Raw genomic sequence first — 16,927 nt, forward strand, 5'->3', positions numbered from 1 at the left:
CCTATCAAAGAGACGTCCCAGTAAACTCCAACCCCAATTTCCATGTAATGCACCATGAACATTATACTCCAATTAATTTGGTTTTGGTTTTGGTTTTGTTTATAGTAATTCTCAGCTAGTAGCTAGTTAGTTGGATACAATTTGGTCAACATCCATGGGAATAGTTACGCCTTAGACAATTGATTAATCAAATAGCTAAAAAGTTAATGATTAGTAAAAAAGTAAAGTATTTATTTTTGAAAAATTTTAGAAGTTAACATTTTACGACTACCATTTAATATAAAAAAATATTTAATATTTTTAAAAATAAAAATATCCAAAACTCAATAAAAAATATTTAAAATTTAACTCAACAATACCTCATTTTTAGTAGATTTTATATTAGGTCTATAGTACTCGGTTATAATATTAATTAAAATTTGTTATTATAATATTAGTTTTTTAGTATTACTTTTTATTTTTTATATCAAAAAACATATAAAAAAATACCAATATCATTTTACTTCTATATTTACTTAAGAACCTCTAAAAATATTTTAAAAAAATTAAGAGTCAATAATTTTAATTTATATTAATTAATATTTTTAACAAATAATTTAATATCTTTAATCTAACCAATTAATATTATATTTTTAGTCAATATTTTTAAATATTATTCGTTACCGTAAGACAAAAATAATAAATGCTAATCCTAAAACATTACTTAATGTTTAATTGCATTTGTCAGTCATATAAAGTTTTATTAATTATACCAGAGTTTAAGCCCCTTATTATTAATTATTAATTATTATATTATATTCAATTGCATGGTACAGGTACCCCTTTAAATAGCTAGGAAGCCCTTTGATGCCATCGTAGACCAAAACACTCATACATTCCAACCTAACCCAGTCCCTTTTTTCTCTCTCTCTCTCTAACACACACACACAAAGAAAGATGAAAAAAAAAGAATAGGCAATGGAAATAGAGGGAAGCCAAGCGGTGGTGGCAAACAAGGTATGGAACATAGTAAGAGTATTATTCTTCATGTTGAGAAAGGGAATAGCGAAGAGCAAACTGGTCATGGAGTTCCATTCCATTCTGAAACGAGGCAAACTCGCCGGTAAGGCTTTGCTCAACACCCTCATCTTCAACCACCATCACCACCACCTCACGTGCCGCTCACACGACACACACCTCTCCTTCATCTCTCCCCGCCTCACCACCGATTACGAGTTCAGCTGCAGCAACAGCCCCGCCGTCAAAGTCAACCGTTTACGCTCCACCATCAAACGCACCAAACACCACTCCAAATACGACGACGTTTCAACCCTCACCGCCGTTCAGAAAGTCCTTGACATGTTGAATAACACTGATCAAAACAAGGTTGACGCTTCGCCTCTCGTCACATTGTCAGGGTTCGGTAAGAGCCCTATTGGGAAACAGTTGAGGGTTACCGATTCACCCTTCCCTCTCAAGGACGAAGAAGGTGATAACGGCCAAGTTGACATGGCTGCCGAGGAATTCATCAGGAGGTTTTACAAGGAACTCAACATGCAGAAAAAACTCGCTCTTGAGTCTCCTAATTACCATAACTACTACTCTACTTGAGACAGATAGTAAGATGAACAATGAAAACACCACTACTTCACCTTCTTTCTACCTTTAATAATTTGTCATGTAAATCTCAGCGTATATAAGTCACAAGCATCGGCACCTACCTTCCTTCCACCTATTTTTAGCTGCTATAAATGTCGATCATCATCGTCAAAGTAATTACTTGGTCAAATTGATCATTAGCACGTGGCATCATACTCATCATTACTGGCACAACCGGATGCTGATGACTACAATCGCGTGATGAATTTTGGTATTGTTTTGACGTTTAATTTAATTAATTTGGTGGTCCATCTCTAGCAGTTTCTTTTTCTCTCTGGATCGGATAATGGATCAAGGCCAGGTTCTTGGGAAGGTGCTGCAATTCTGCATGATGATGCTTAATTAATTTCTTATTCTATGCTTTTGATAATAATCTTGTTTCGGTTCACTACACCCTGATTTGGTGTTTTTGGACTGTTTATTATCTTTTCATACCTGTATTATCACATATCATTGGAGTTTAATTGTTAAGTTGGTTGATGAAATAAAGGCAAAAGATCGAAAAATATAAATGAAAAAAAAGAAGAAGCAGGTCTACATGTATAGTGTTTGTGCCTGTCTTGCTGATGTGGTTAAGAATTTTACTCTCCATTCCCAATAAAGGAAAAGGATGCCACCTACTACTATGACTTTTTCAAAATAAAGTGGGAGATATAAAAGCAAGAGCGTTATGTTCGTAGTGGTTGTATGTTTGTAAGAAAATAAATGACCAGCTTTCCAAGGTTGGTGAGTTGTAAAATTTTGCTTTATTAATGACTTCCCTTTATGTGCGTTTTCTTTCATTCATACTCATGTCTTTCTGCACAACGGGTACAGTGTTCCACTATGGTAGTAATTATTATATATGGTTCATTCTTCATTTCGCAAAACTTCTAATTAATCTCAACCAGCCATAGAAGTACAATACTACTATAGTAATGGTTGAAAACAGGTATATACCAGTAAGGTTGAGTCAAGTTCGGCCATTAATAACGGGTAATGAAATAATATGCCGATCGAATTAAATACACTATAATAATTGATCATCAAACGATATTATTACCGACATCTTGTCACGAAAACGATATTAGTAATGAAAATTCAAAAGTAATAATAAAGATTGTAATATCGGTGGTGGAGCTTGTATTGAATGTATGAATACAGAAACCAAATATTTCGAGGGGAAATAGTAGAAAGATGGTGTGCGATGTTGACTAAAGAGAACCACTCCTCAAGAGTCAATCAGACAACTGTAAATACCTAATACTTTTCTCGCTTTAGTGTCCCTTAATAATAACTTAATCAGAATATCATTTGTACGCTAAAATTAGTATATATATATATATATAATTTTATTTATAAATAATTAAATACATATATTATAACTTAAATATAAATACATACGTACTAGATCTACGTAATACATGTCCACAAATTTAATATTATAAAATTTTTGTATATAATTTTTTTTAGATAATTAAAATGAAAATAGAAAAATTTTTGGTCTTATAATTAATTCTAAAATAATATATATATAAATCATAAAATAAAAAATTATATCATAATAATTTTATAATATAATACAATGATATATATAATATAATAAAACTTAAAATATTTGCTTAAGTTAAATTTTTTAATAAAGTATAAAAAGAGAATCAATTTCTTTGTATTTGATTTTGATAAATAATTTAGATTTATTTTTAACAAAAAAAGATGAACATATAAATACAAAAGTAATATATTGACACTCAAATAAAATTTGACTCATTTAAATTCTACTTCACTAAAAATATTTTTTATTGTCAAATAAAATTTTATAATCATTTGTATAATTTAAAGAAAATAAAATTATGCAAATTAAAAAAAATCCAAGGAATAATATAATATATAGATTATTTGAAAATTTTATTAAAAGAATATAATATATAAATTATTTGATCTATAATATAAAATATATATAAATAGAATATTTTAATAAACAGAACTAATGATAATTTTTTCTTAAAAAATAACTTAATAATGATATTAAATTCACTATTTGAAAGATGATGTTAATGGAGGTTATTTATTATTAATATTAGTTATTAGAAGATAATACTAGTGGATGCGATTGAATTAAGAGCGATAATTAAAAAAATTAAAAATCTGTAAAAATTATAAGTTAAAAAAATTTATGTGACAATAAAATAATAATAAAATATTAATTATTAGTTGTGGTAGAATTTGTGTATTAATTTTTATACAGATAAAATAGGTAGAAAGACAGAGAAGCACTTAACCTATCGTATTACCGAACTCAAGAATAACTTACATGTTACAATTCTATTTTGGCGCTCCAACTAGCAAGTATAGTATTGTTGTATTGTTCCACACATTTAAGTCTTGATTTGAAACAAACATCACAGTCTGTATTCCTTTTCGTTATTAATTTTATATTACAATAATGTAATGTTCCAAAAACAGAAAATAATATCTTGCATTGTAAGACTTATTACTCATGCCTTATTTTTTGAAAGAAAATAATCATAAAAAATTAAAACTAGTTGGATCTTACTATAAAGATGTTATTTTGTTGTCTATAATTAATTATTTTTTAAAATAAAATCGAGTTCTTGCTTTCTTATAAAATCTCTTATCCTAAAAATTTAAAATGTAGAAAGAAATAACATAATTATATTTATAATATATTAAAAACAAAAATAAAAGAGATTAAAAATATTTTTTTTATAATCAATTTGAATTAACTTTTTCTTTTTTTTTAAATGATTTCTTTCTACTCATCTTTTCTTTTACCTACACGTACCTGATTTCAATTCCAAACAAATATTACTCATTCAGTCATTTGTTTTTCATGGCTTATGCCTTATAATAAAACCACTATTGATTTTAACAGCAACAATACTAAATATTATGTTTGTTTAAGTCAACCCATCTAACTTCCGTCACCATCAACGTCTATTTCCAAGCTTCGTGACCATAAAAAACGTGTTTTCACACTGAAAAAGAAAAGTTAAAGAAGGTAAAGAACAAAGATGGCAAAAAAAAAAAAAAAACTGAAAAATAAGAAAACAATGGAAGAAACTGAATTAAGTTGGAAATCGTATCGGAGAAAAGTTTTGGATATTCTATTCTACTTTTGGATTTTTTTAGTGGATTTTTTATATTTTATTTGTTACATGTGGTATCAAATGTTTATTTAGATGTTAATGTGAGTTAAACGTAAAATTAAAAAAAAATGATATTAACTCATAATTAGTTGGTTCTTTAATTGGACTTTAAATTAAAATATATGGCCGAAAGTAAACCAAAATCACTGCCAATTGATTGGAAAATAAACGAACGTATAGATGTAGTACGTATAGAGGCGTACCATTGGTTTCAAATCAGATACATAAATTGATATATATATTGACAATTCCATTATCAGCAATTATTGATAAGCTTTTGAGTTTAATTGTGTTTATAGCTAGACATATAGAATCTTGAGTTTTTAAAGTCACAAGCTTTTACTTTATTGAACCTAATATTATTGTATATATGTAGGGAAAATGGGGACTTAGCTTTATAAGCGCATTCTTAGCAAACTTAGAAAAGAGTATCCATTTGGATAAGGAAGCCAGATTAGAATGCATTACTACATCTGATTGTGTCAGAACCAGAAGTACTATAGTGCGTGTAGGTTTAGGTGTGGGGACACGAGTGATATTTATGAGAACTTTAATTGGTGCATGTATTAGTTTGTTTATTTCTTCCCTAAAGCAGTAGCAATGATATCAAAAGTGGAGCCATTTCGTTTTTGCTTTCTCAAAGATGAAAATAAAGGGCATGTTGCTTTGGGCTTTGGGTTATAGCAACGAGGCCAAGCCGTAGAATTGTTGCTTAGTTACATAGGTAATAATGAGATAAAAAGTCGCTTTGAAGTTATGGTGCATGCATATCCAATATTTTTGCATGGGAAAAAACACTTGGAAAGCTCAAATCTCTGCTTTATTTGAAAGAGAAGGAAGAAAAAAAAAAAAAAAAAGACTTATTGATCGGATATAATAAGGTTTTGATAAAACTTTTTGAAGATGTATTTATGTTTTTTAATGGTATAAATTTTTTATTTTATGTTTGATAAATTAAAAAAATTATGTGTTTGTACTTATAGTTTTTAAAAAATAAGAGTATTTTTAAAAGTATTTAAAGTAAAATTTTTTAAAGGTGATTTGTATTTATTAAAACTAAAACGTCTAATATAACTTCATACATGAATTAATTTTTAAATTTAGTTTTTATATTTATATTTATTATTATACTTTTAAATTTTAAAAACTATTTTACCAAATGTATTTCTTATTGTTTGTACTTGTTGAAAGTCATTTTTTATTTGATTTACTAAATATAGATGCTACAACTTCTAAAAAATTATCTTTTAAAAGTTAACTTTTATAAGCTATTTTTGAAAAGTAAAACCTTTACCAAATCAAAGTCTAAGTTTATCCAAAACCAACTTGAATTGGTCTAGTGGTAAGTGGTTAATTCACTAGTCTGCTTAAACAAATATTAGAATTTTGAATTTCGTCTTGTGCATGTAGTAATTTATTGGCTAGTACCCTTAAATGGAGTTTAGATATGCGACGGATTAGTCCTTTGTCTGCTGAGATAAGGAATACTGTGAAAAAACAAAAAAAATTATCCAATGAATAAACTATAAAATAGTATTCAAAAATTTATATCACTGAAAAAATAATCTTATCAAAAGAAACGAATGAAAAATAATTTTTAGAAAAATAAAAAATGCGACAAAAGAGCTAAATGTTAAATATATATTCTAAAAAAGAAATTAGAGATAAGATTTTGAAGTAATTTTTTGCAAGAATTATTAGAAAAATAAAATTTTTTATCCTTAGAATTTGATAATTTTATGTGAAGTGAATTTTTTTAAAAAAATTATTCGGAAATGACCAAGTTTTTTTGAGAAATATAAAAATTCTAGAGAACAAATTTTGTTCCAATTTTTGTATGTAACTTCTAAATAGTTATTCAAATGTCATAAAAATTTGGATCTAATTGATAATATAAGTCACTTGAAATATAAATTTTTTTTTTCACTTATAAATAATATAATATTTATTGGTCATGTTTGTTACATTTTCAAAACATTCAAATGCTTATTTGTCGTGTGCATTTTAAAGGTTATTCTTTTTCAGCCATTTTGGTAGTTTACCCTTTATCCAACTGATGACACATGGTTTAAATATGAAATGGTTAAGGCTATTCCTACTTATCGCCCTCATATAGTGAAAAAAATGTGATTAATTGTTCAAAAATATGATGTGCGAACTAAAATTAACTATCAAACTAGTCAATATGTATTTGTGTGTGTATACATGTATGAGTGAATCATTTTTAATGTGTATTTTTTTAACTTGTATTCTATATAAGTGAATTATTTAATGGCTGATTTTTTGTGTATACCTATCATGATTGTTAATTATTATAGATAGATAATGTTCGGAGGTGATACTTGAAACTAAGATGATATGGACCCAAACGTGAGGTCCAAACTCTTGGATGAAGGGTTCTAATTTGTTTACTGGAGCAATGAGTCTGTTCGACATCTTTTTTTGGATGATGGTGAGGTACTTGTAAGGGACTCCAATGTTTAAGTTAGCAAGAATTTTATTTAGGTATATTTAAGTGAATTGGGATTAAAAAATACCTAAATTTGATCGAGTACTTATAGAAGGAAGTGATGACTTGGTCATCACTTCTGAATTTCTTCACTAGTAATAGTCGGTAGTTTCTTCCTTAATATTTGAGAAGTTACCCACGTTAAGATAGAGGATGAATTATTGATGGCATCTGAAGTAGTAGAAGGCAAGGTCTTACTTGCCATGTCTGAGTAGGTCGAGTAGTTTAACCCATGTAGTTTTAAAACAGATCTTTTTGGATATGGACAACCTTGAGGCCCATTAAGGATGGATCAGCCCTTTCGGGCTATGACTTTAGTTACTAAGCCATTGTATGAACAGTGCCCTTGCTCGTGGCTGAGTTTAGCAAACTTAGGTACCGAGCAAAGGAGTTCGCTGAACTATAGCCTTCATTTTATTGGAGAAGTTGGATAGAATAATATTTCTTTATGTTGAAGAAGTTGGTTCTTTCGATGTGATTCAAAGGAATATAATCGATCAACTCGACGTGATTTTTTGAACCGTCGTTTTATCTTTCTATAACTATTTGCATACCTTTTTAGTTTTCTTGATAATCGTGCACAACATTAAAAATATGATAAAATTATCTTTTTCCCTTACTTACACATATATTTGGCTTTTGTCTTCTCTTTCCAACTTTTCATTTCCTTTGTTATGAAAAATTTCTCCCCTTTCCAGTTAAAACTCTTCTTCTCCATATTGTGTCTATCACACCTTGCCATCTTCGCCTCCAAACTTTCTTCTTTTGTCACTTCTAGTGGCGCTTCTAAAGTTTCCAAACGTATTTACTGTTTTTTTGCTACTTATATTTTAAGGTTGGTTTTTTCTTCCTTCTCTTTACTATTCTGAGCATTCCTTTATTCTTGTTTTTATGATTTTTTTTGCATGCTGGTAATCATTGCAAATTTTTGCTTATCAAGATTGTTTTCTGATTTGTTTTTAGTTTCTAAGAAATGCTCGTGAGAGGGTTATTTTCTAGAGGAATTTATGGTTGATTTCTAAGAAATGATGTCTTTTGCTTGAATCTTTGTTACTATGTACATTGGGCATTTCTTGCCCCTGAATGGTGCTGTTATCATTTTTGATGAGAGTGCCACTAGTAATTTTATGTTTCTGGCCACTTTCTTGGCCTCTGCTATCATAAAAAAAGGGTGAAGATTTTTTTATTCATTTGTTGGAGACAATGCCGATTTGTTTTATGTTGTAATCGACTTCTTTTATTTCACATATGTAGTTATTTTTTTTGTAGGTATATTGACTTCTATGTCTTATTTTGTAGTAAACATAGTGCCTTGTAGAATTTTTGAAGATTTGTACTAGGTAGATAGTACTGTATTAGGAGTTGTTTTTTTAATGGATGGAAAAATTTTAGAGAGGTTTTGACTTGTTCATCCTATCTATATGGATAGAGAGGATGAGAAAAACTATGTTAGTTGCCTCTGATCCTAAAGAGAGAATTTGTTATTCTCATCTTAATAATGGACATACACTTTATCTTTATGTACGAATGCTTTTTCCTTAGACTTGGTGTAACAAAGTTTTATACCGACTTCGAGCAAGATGTTTTAATGACTTGCCGAGTTGCTCCTACTCAAATTCACCCGAACTCTTGGGGTTTCATGAAAATCTACCAACTTGTTGGTAGTACACTTGATCTCCCTCTTTCTCTCAAGATTTTCTTCTATTTCTTTCATTTGACAAAATATTTTAGCTCTAAAAAACAAAAATGAACTTCTTTTCGAGTTGTTCGGGGGGTAGGAAGGTGTTTTTCATTTTTGAAGAGTCTTTTCATGACTTCAAAAATTATTAATTTTAGTTCCAACTTCGAGAGGGTCACCGAGCTTTTTTTATTTTAATGAGAAATATGAATACATCTTTTGTCTATATTGGGAAGAAGAGACAACAATCATCAAATACGAGCTTGAGGATCTTGATGAAGAGGAGTAAATGATCATGAATATTTTTCAAGAATGCTGGGGACGAGCCCCCAACCTCAATACCAAGAAATTTCTTATAGCTAAATCGAGTAAGGTAGATAACTTTATTACTTATGTAGATAGTAGTAGCTAGATACATCTGTATAATGTCTTTGCTAATTGTTTCTTCTTTCAGAGAGATGATGGTTAACAGCTCGGATACCTATAAAAAGAAAACTCAAGTTGGCCAAGAAGAACATAGCTACTCGTCAGGCCAAGCAGCTCAAAGTAGAGAAATCGATGGCCATCCTAACTCTACCTTTAGATTCTGACCCGACCTCTTCTGAAGTGGGGACACCTCTTTCACCCCTTCCTCAATCTCAACTATAGACTTCTTCTTCCCAAGTTTCTCATGTTTCCAATTTTTTTTACTCTTCCAAGGATTCGGAATCTGGTGCTTCTCGTAAATGAAAAACTCTTTCCAATAAATACGGAAGTGTTTTCAAAAGAAGGTCAAACAGTTTGACTTTAACAACACTTTTTTTATATGGTGATCTACCCGAGAAGGTATATGTGATATAACTCGAGGGGTACTCGCTTGGAACAAGTCTAATTTGCACGCTAGAGAAAGTATTGTATGATTTAAAGCAAGCACCATTTGCTTGGTTTCTAAAGTTAAGTGGCACATAAAGGAGTTTTGAATTTGAAAGTAACACCTAAGACTTTGCTTGTTTGTTAGACAATGTGATACCTCTGCTATCTATCTTCTAGCTTATATTGATGACATTCTACTGACTGGAACTGACCTAGTTGAGGTTAATAACCTCATTTCCTAACTTAATGATGTGTTTACTTTTAAACACTTGGAAAACATGAGCTTCTTTTATGGAATTGGAGTGGACAAAAAACTTGTTGGCTCCTTAATTCTGAAGTAAACAAAATATTTCAAAGACTTGCTAAAGAGAGCAGATATAATTGATACATCCGATGCCAACACCAATAATAAGCCACCTTAGACTTAATATAGTTGGGTAGTTAATAATAAGTGCTCTTTATACAAATTAGTGATAGGTGGGTTGGAATATGTGAATATAATGCAGCCGACATAGTTAGAATGTATTTACTTTCTCTCTTCTAGTTTTGTTTATCCAAAATTTAAGATAAATCTTATTCAAGATTAATTATTTCATTTTTAAAAAAGGATTTTGATGATAATAATAATCCTAGGGGACAATTTGTAAGTCAAAAAATTTAATAATCGAAGAGTTTGCAGATCGAAGTACTGTTAGTCGAATTACAAAGGAGGATAACTCGAAAAGAAGGTGTCTATAGAAAAGGGTTTCGATCTGCCATAGCTTGTCGAAGAAGGAGGTTGGCAAACAACATGTTAAGATTGATGGTGTATTGCACAAGGGTAGTTACTTGGCTCTATACCTGGCAGGAACAGTTATTTTTGGACTTATCAGAGGTGGCATTTGGTAGCATAAGATTGGTCGGATTGATCTATCAATTAAGGAGGCTCAAAAGAAGCAAGGGATTGCAATTTGTCTTCAGAAAGCACTCTTGCACGCTCACATACCAGAAAATTTATGAGTCTACCTCAAGTTCATTTATATAGGATTCCTTCTATGTCTTTCAATTCGTGTCTTTACATTTTCCGTATAAATTTCTTGTAATTTATTTTTCTGCAATTTATTCATTTTCTACAAAGTTATTTCTTTTCCTCTTTAAATTCTGCATTGTCATTTTCATTCCAAAGTCTTTCAACTGTGTTGAAGGTATTTGTTATTTCTTTTAAATTGAAGTCATTCACTTTATTTTCTGTAATTTTAAATTCAAATAATTTAATTTCAGTTTAGGTTTCGTTTTTCTGTACCATTTATTTCATTCAAAGTGGAGTCTTTGGTGCATTTTAAAAACTGATATCCACAAAAGAAGAGTAGCATTCATTCTTAAATAATAGATATCGAACCAATTCAGATTTATTAAATATCTGCATAACAATATGAAAAGACACTCCAACACTAAGTTAACAGGTATTTTAGAGGTAAGATTTAGTACTGGAGGAGCCCAATGCTCCTTTACTCCTCTTTATATAGCACTAGTTGGGTAGTTATTAGATCTCAATTCTTTGAGGGCAGTTACAGAGTGAGGCTCTTTTCAAATTATGAATTCAAAAGCTATTAAGGTGATACCAAACTGCGTGGAGCTGATCTTGGAATGTGTGAACCTTTTTGTTGTGGATGTGAAACGTGTGGACTTTGAAGGAGCCCATAAAGTGGTGTGTAGGCCGTTTAGGCCATAAGTTGGATCCAGAATACTCTCCAACTAAACTTTTCTAAAGCCTAATATCCAAGCCATCTCCATTTTTCCTGTTTTTGGAGAAACCCATAACCCATCTGCCGCAGTGATTCCTAATGAGGCCCCTGCAGTTAGCTATTTTCAGATTCATTTTTTGCCGCCCCATCAATGTTGACAAAATCTCCTCTTCCAAGGGATGTTGCTACTTGATGTTTGCCTCAATGCGGTTTCTAATTGTTAGATTTCTCCCTTGTTTTTCGAAAGAGCCATGTATGACTTTAGCATAGTCTTGAATCAGCATATGTGCTACTTGAGGTCTGTTAAAAAAATGTAAAAAGACTACCATATTTTTCTAATTTCACAACTTCCAACACCCTACCATGAAGGTGTTGCTCCAATTCACTTGCGATGAGTTTCCCCAATTTGATTCGAGAATTCTAGTACTTCTTCTTTTTTTGTCAGAAGAATTATGATAATTCAATATATATATATATATAGGTGAATGCTACCCAACCCTCTCTAAAATAACATGTAAGTTACCCTTCATTATGTGTCACATTGTAATTGGTCCTTATCTTAACCATAGTTGGGTTATTTTATAATTTATTATTCTTAAAATATCAAAGCTCTACTTCCGTGAATTGAAGTACATTCTACTCCTCTATTCTTTGTTTATCACTTCATCACCTAAATTTGGTCCTTCCAAGCCAACGTCATCGCCATGCCCTTCCACACAACCTCTCTTCCCAGTATAGCCAGCACCTCTTTTTGCCGTGGATCACTACTTAATTTGGTTAATTAATGGTTAATTTGGTTATTAAATTTTTTTATTAAAAAAATATATCTTTATTTAATTACGTGATGGAACATATATTTATATGTAAAATATAATATAATAAAATAAATATATTCAAAGTATTTAAAAGTATAATTAAAATCATGAACATACAAATATAATAATAAAATTTGTACTCCAAACAAATAAACATATTTTTTTATCATACATATATTATTTAAAAATAAATATATTATTAAAATTAAAAACAGAAATTTAAAATGATAAAATTTAATTTTTTTACCGTATTTTTTTATAGTATTTTTATTTTTTATTTTTTAATTTATTAGTACTTTATTATTTAATTAATAATTAAACAAATTATTTGTATGAAAATTTATTTTTTATATTATATTAGAGAAGAGACCAATATAACAGTTTAAAAAATAAATTGTATAAATATTTAAGAGATAAATATGAAATACATACTTAAGTAATGTTTAGTTTGGCTATTAAATTTTTTTATTAAAATAAATCTTTATTTAATTACACGATAAAATATATATTCATATGTAAAATATAATATCATAACTCTATTTAGAGTACTTAAAAGTATAATTAAAATAAAAAAAATATATTTTTTATCGTACATAAATTATTTTAAAAAATAATAAATTGTTAAAATTAATAACACAAGTTTAAAATGATAAAATCTAACTTTCTTACAATTTTTTTATAGTATTTTTATTCTTTTAATTTTTAATTTATTCGTATTTTATTATTTAATTAATGATTAAATAAATTATCTTCATGATAAATTATTTTTTGTATTATCTTAAAGAAGAGACCAATATAACAGTTTAAAAAATAATATAAAAATAATTTTTAAATAAAAAATAGATAATATTAAAATTTTTAAATACAAAAGTAAATTATATAGATAGATATTTAAGAGATAAATATGAAATACATGCCTAAAATAAATAAAACAGACAAAAATAATTCTCCATTTCTCAAGAGTACTCCTATTTTGTCTGTTTTATTTATTTTAGGTATGTATTTCATATTTATCTCTTAAATATTTATACAATTTATTTTTTAAACTGCTATATTGGTCTCTTCTCTAATATAATACAAAAAATAATTTTTCATAAAAATAATTTGTTTAATTATTAATTAAATAATAAAATACTAATAAATTAAAAATTAAAAAATAAAAATACTATAAAAAATACGGTAAAAAAGTTAAATTTTATCATTTTAAATTTTTGTTATTAATTTTAATAATATATTTATTTTTTAAATAATATATGTATGATAAAAAAATATGTTTATTTGTTTGGAGTACAAATTTTATTATTATATTTGTATGTTCATAATTTTAAACATAATTTTAATTATACTTTGAATAGATTTATTTTATTATATTATATTTTACATGTAAATATATGTTCCATCACGTAATTAAATAAAGATATATTTTTTTAATAAAAAAATTTAATAACCAAAATTAACCATTAATTATGTGGATAAGCAGTGATCCATGGCAAAAAGAGGCGCTGGCTATACTGGGAAGGACAAGTTATGGGCGATGGAATTCAACGACGTGACTAAGGGATTATGCACTAAAGAAAGAGAGGTTGTGTGGGAGGGGGCGATGAAGTTGGCGCTTCTTGTCACGAACGCGATGGTGCTTGGAAGGACCGAATCTAAGTGATGAAGTGATGAACAAAAAATGGAGGAGTGGAATGTGCTTCAATTAAAGGGAGTGGAGCTTTGATATTTTAAGAATAATAAATTATAAAATAACCCAACTATGGTTAAGATAAGGACCAATTACAATGTGACACATAATGAAGGGTAATTTACATGTTATTTTAGAGGGGGTTGGGTAGTATTCACCATATATATATATATATATATATATATATATATATATATATATTTGGACCTTCAAATTGTTTTATTTATTTTAGTCAGAGTTGTGAACCCGTCTAATCCACGTTAATAAATGGACCCAGTGGGACAATTAGCCTACGACAAAAAAAACTCTGGAATATTAACTTAGTGTATCAGAGATGATATGACAAAAAAAATGTATCAGAGATGAACTTTCAATATAGAGAAGCATGTGGTTGCTGCAAATGGTTCAGTCCAATGTTAGTTTTTTTCCCTCAAAGATACAACTCATTCATTTGTGAATAGAATTACAGGTGTGAATCACAAAAAACAACAATACATCAAAATGAGTTTCCACAACCAAACTATAAAACAAACAAAACGAAGAACATAACTCAACAAACTTACAAAAGACTCTGGGAAGAGTTCAACTGAGAAGAAAATAATGTTATTATTTGCATGTAGCATCTGCATTTACTAGAGAGTCTACTATATTTTTCTAATTTTACTATGTTGAATGTACTTGGAATTTCATTTTCTATGAAAGTTACCTATTTCTGATTTGCAAATATATGGAAGTATGGAACATAAGTTTTTTTTTAAATAAAGATAAACAAAGACAAGTTTAAATAGAAGATAAAAGTTGAATCGAAGATGACTTTAAATTTAAATAAGGAAATTAAACTACTAAGCTGCGAGCTAAATGAAAGTTAAGTTTGACCGTTCTAAAGACATAACATTATGTGGCCTAGTACTATAAGAAAATCACCTATTCAGTTACACTTTTTTAAGCTACATTTGAAAAGCATAGAATAGGCTACGCTTTTTTTTTTAATTACTTTTTTTAGGAGAATAGAAAACACAAGTGTGGCGTCACTTGAAAAGTGTCTCTTTAAATATTAAAAAAAACATTTATAAAACGTAGCTTTTGTTTAACGGAAAAGCTCAGTATACAAGCGATTAGGGCTTGTAACTATTACAAGTTAATTAACGCCTAATCCACCAAAATGCGCTGCAACCCTACGTCACTTACACGCGCTATATAAAGATCCCGCGTTTGTATAACTACTAAATTTAAAAGATTTGTTTCCTTCTTTCCAAATTTGCTCGTTCTTCTTCTCGCGCGTCTTTTCCTGGTTTTTCGATCGTTCTTTTCCCCTCCTTTCTCATTGGTTTGTTCTTCGTCATTGACGTTAGTTCCTCTCTGTAACTCCAGCTTCGTTTTCAAGATAATGGATGATTCAACCTCAGATTGTCAGCTGAATCAGGGCGAAGTGGATTATGAATTTGAATCTAACGAAGTTCCTGAGGTTTGATTTACATACGATTACTCTAAATTTTATTGCAGTTATTAGTATAGCATTGTGTAGCTGAATAATTCGTGAACATTGACTGTGAAACTATCGCGTGAACATAAATCTGTGGATTAATTATCTACAATTTTATAGCAGACTCTCAGGTGTAGATCAGAACTTTTTGGGTGTATTTTTGAGCAAGTTTGGGTGTATTTACAGTTTATGGCTTTTTCTTATTTTAGTTGAGTTGTTGTCGTTCGGGTGTATTATATCAGACATGATTGGGTGTATTTTTTATTTTCTACATGGTGTATTCTACAGCCTCTTTCTGTTCTTGATGACCAGTTTCTTCCTATTTTAGTTGAGTTGTTGTCGTTCGGGTGTATTAGATCAAACATGATTGGGTGTATTTTTTGTTTCTGACATGGTATATTCTGCAGCCTCTCTCTGTTGTTGATGACCAGTTTGTTTCCAAGGTTGGAATGACCTTTACCACTCTTGAAGATGCTGAAAAATTTTACAGGAACTACGCCAAGGCTACAGGGTTTTCTACAAGAGTTCGGAGCACAAATAGGAAGGGAAACGAGATTAAGAATCAATTGATTACATGTAGCAGAGAGGGAAAATGGAAATCTAAAATATCTCCGACCGAGAAGACGAATCCGACAGCCGGTTTAAACTGTCCTGCAAGACTTTATATACACACACTGAAGAATGTTGGTGCTTGGATCATTTCAAAGGTTGTGTTGGATCATTCACACCCTTGCTGTCCAAGTAAAGCAGAGATGCTCAAACAGCACAGAGAACTAAGCATGTCCATTTGTCGTACAATAGAGAATAACGAGGAGGCTGGTATTAGACCAAGCAAAACTTACCAATCATTTGTTGCGGCTGCTGGTGGTCATCGTGAGTTAAATTTTATTGAAAAGGATGTGAGGAATTACATTACGAGAGAAGTTCGTAATGTTTCTGAACAAGAAGATGCAAAGGAATTTGGGAAATATTTGTTAAGAATGAAAGAGAAAAATCAAAATTTCTTTTTTGAACTTGAACTCGAGGAGGATCAATCGATTAAGCTGGCTTTTTGGGCCGATGCTAGAAGTAGAGCTGCCTTTGAGTATTTCGGAGATGTTATTTCATTTGACACCACCTACAATACAAACAGGTAATAAACTGTCCCTGTTTATGATGCTAAATTAAAGTTTTTTATGAATCCGCCCCAGAGGTGTATATTGGGTGTATACAAAGCATTTGTTGGGGTGTACATAATGAATTTTCATTCTGTGCTATGGTAATTTGTTTCAGGTATAATTTGGTTTGTGGTTCTTTTGTCACCACGGTCAGTCAACACTTCTTGGATGCTCTTTGATGAAAAACGAAGAAATTGAATCATTCAAATGGTTATTTCAATGTTGGCTTCGTTGC

At 29.6% G+C, this 16,927-nt stretch overlaps 1 protein-coding gene across 1 annotated transcript; it reads left to right on the plus strand.

The window, feature by feature from the left end:
- Positions 1 to 847: 847 nt before the first annotated feature.
- Positions 848 to 2,424, plus strand: LOC107630177 (uncharacterized). The gene has a single exon (XM_016333242.3). The coding sequence runs from the start codon at positions 958 to 960 to the stop codon at positions 1,588 to 1,590; it is 633 nt and encodes a 210-aa protein (XP_016188728.3). The 5' UTR covers positions 848 to 957; the 3' UTR covers positions 1,591 to 2,424.
- Positions 2,425 to 16,927: the final 14,503 nt, after the last annotated feature.

This window comes from Arachis ipaensis, chromosome B3, assembly GCF_059453495.1.
Source record: "Arachis ipaensis isolate K30076 ecotype BB chromosome B3, ASM5945349v1, whole genome shotgun sequence".
NCBI lineage: Eukaryota > Viridiplantae > Streptophyta > Magnoliopsida > Fabales > Fabaceae > Arachis > Arachis ipaensis.

What these genes read in the sequence shown, in the direction of transcription:
- LOC107630177 (XM_016333242.3), top strand. Translation starts at nt 958, where the DNA reads ATGGAAATAGAGGGAAGCCAAGCGGTGGTGGCAAACAAGGTATGGAAC.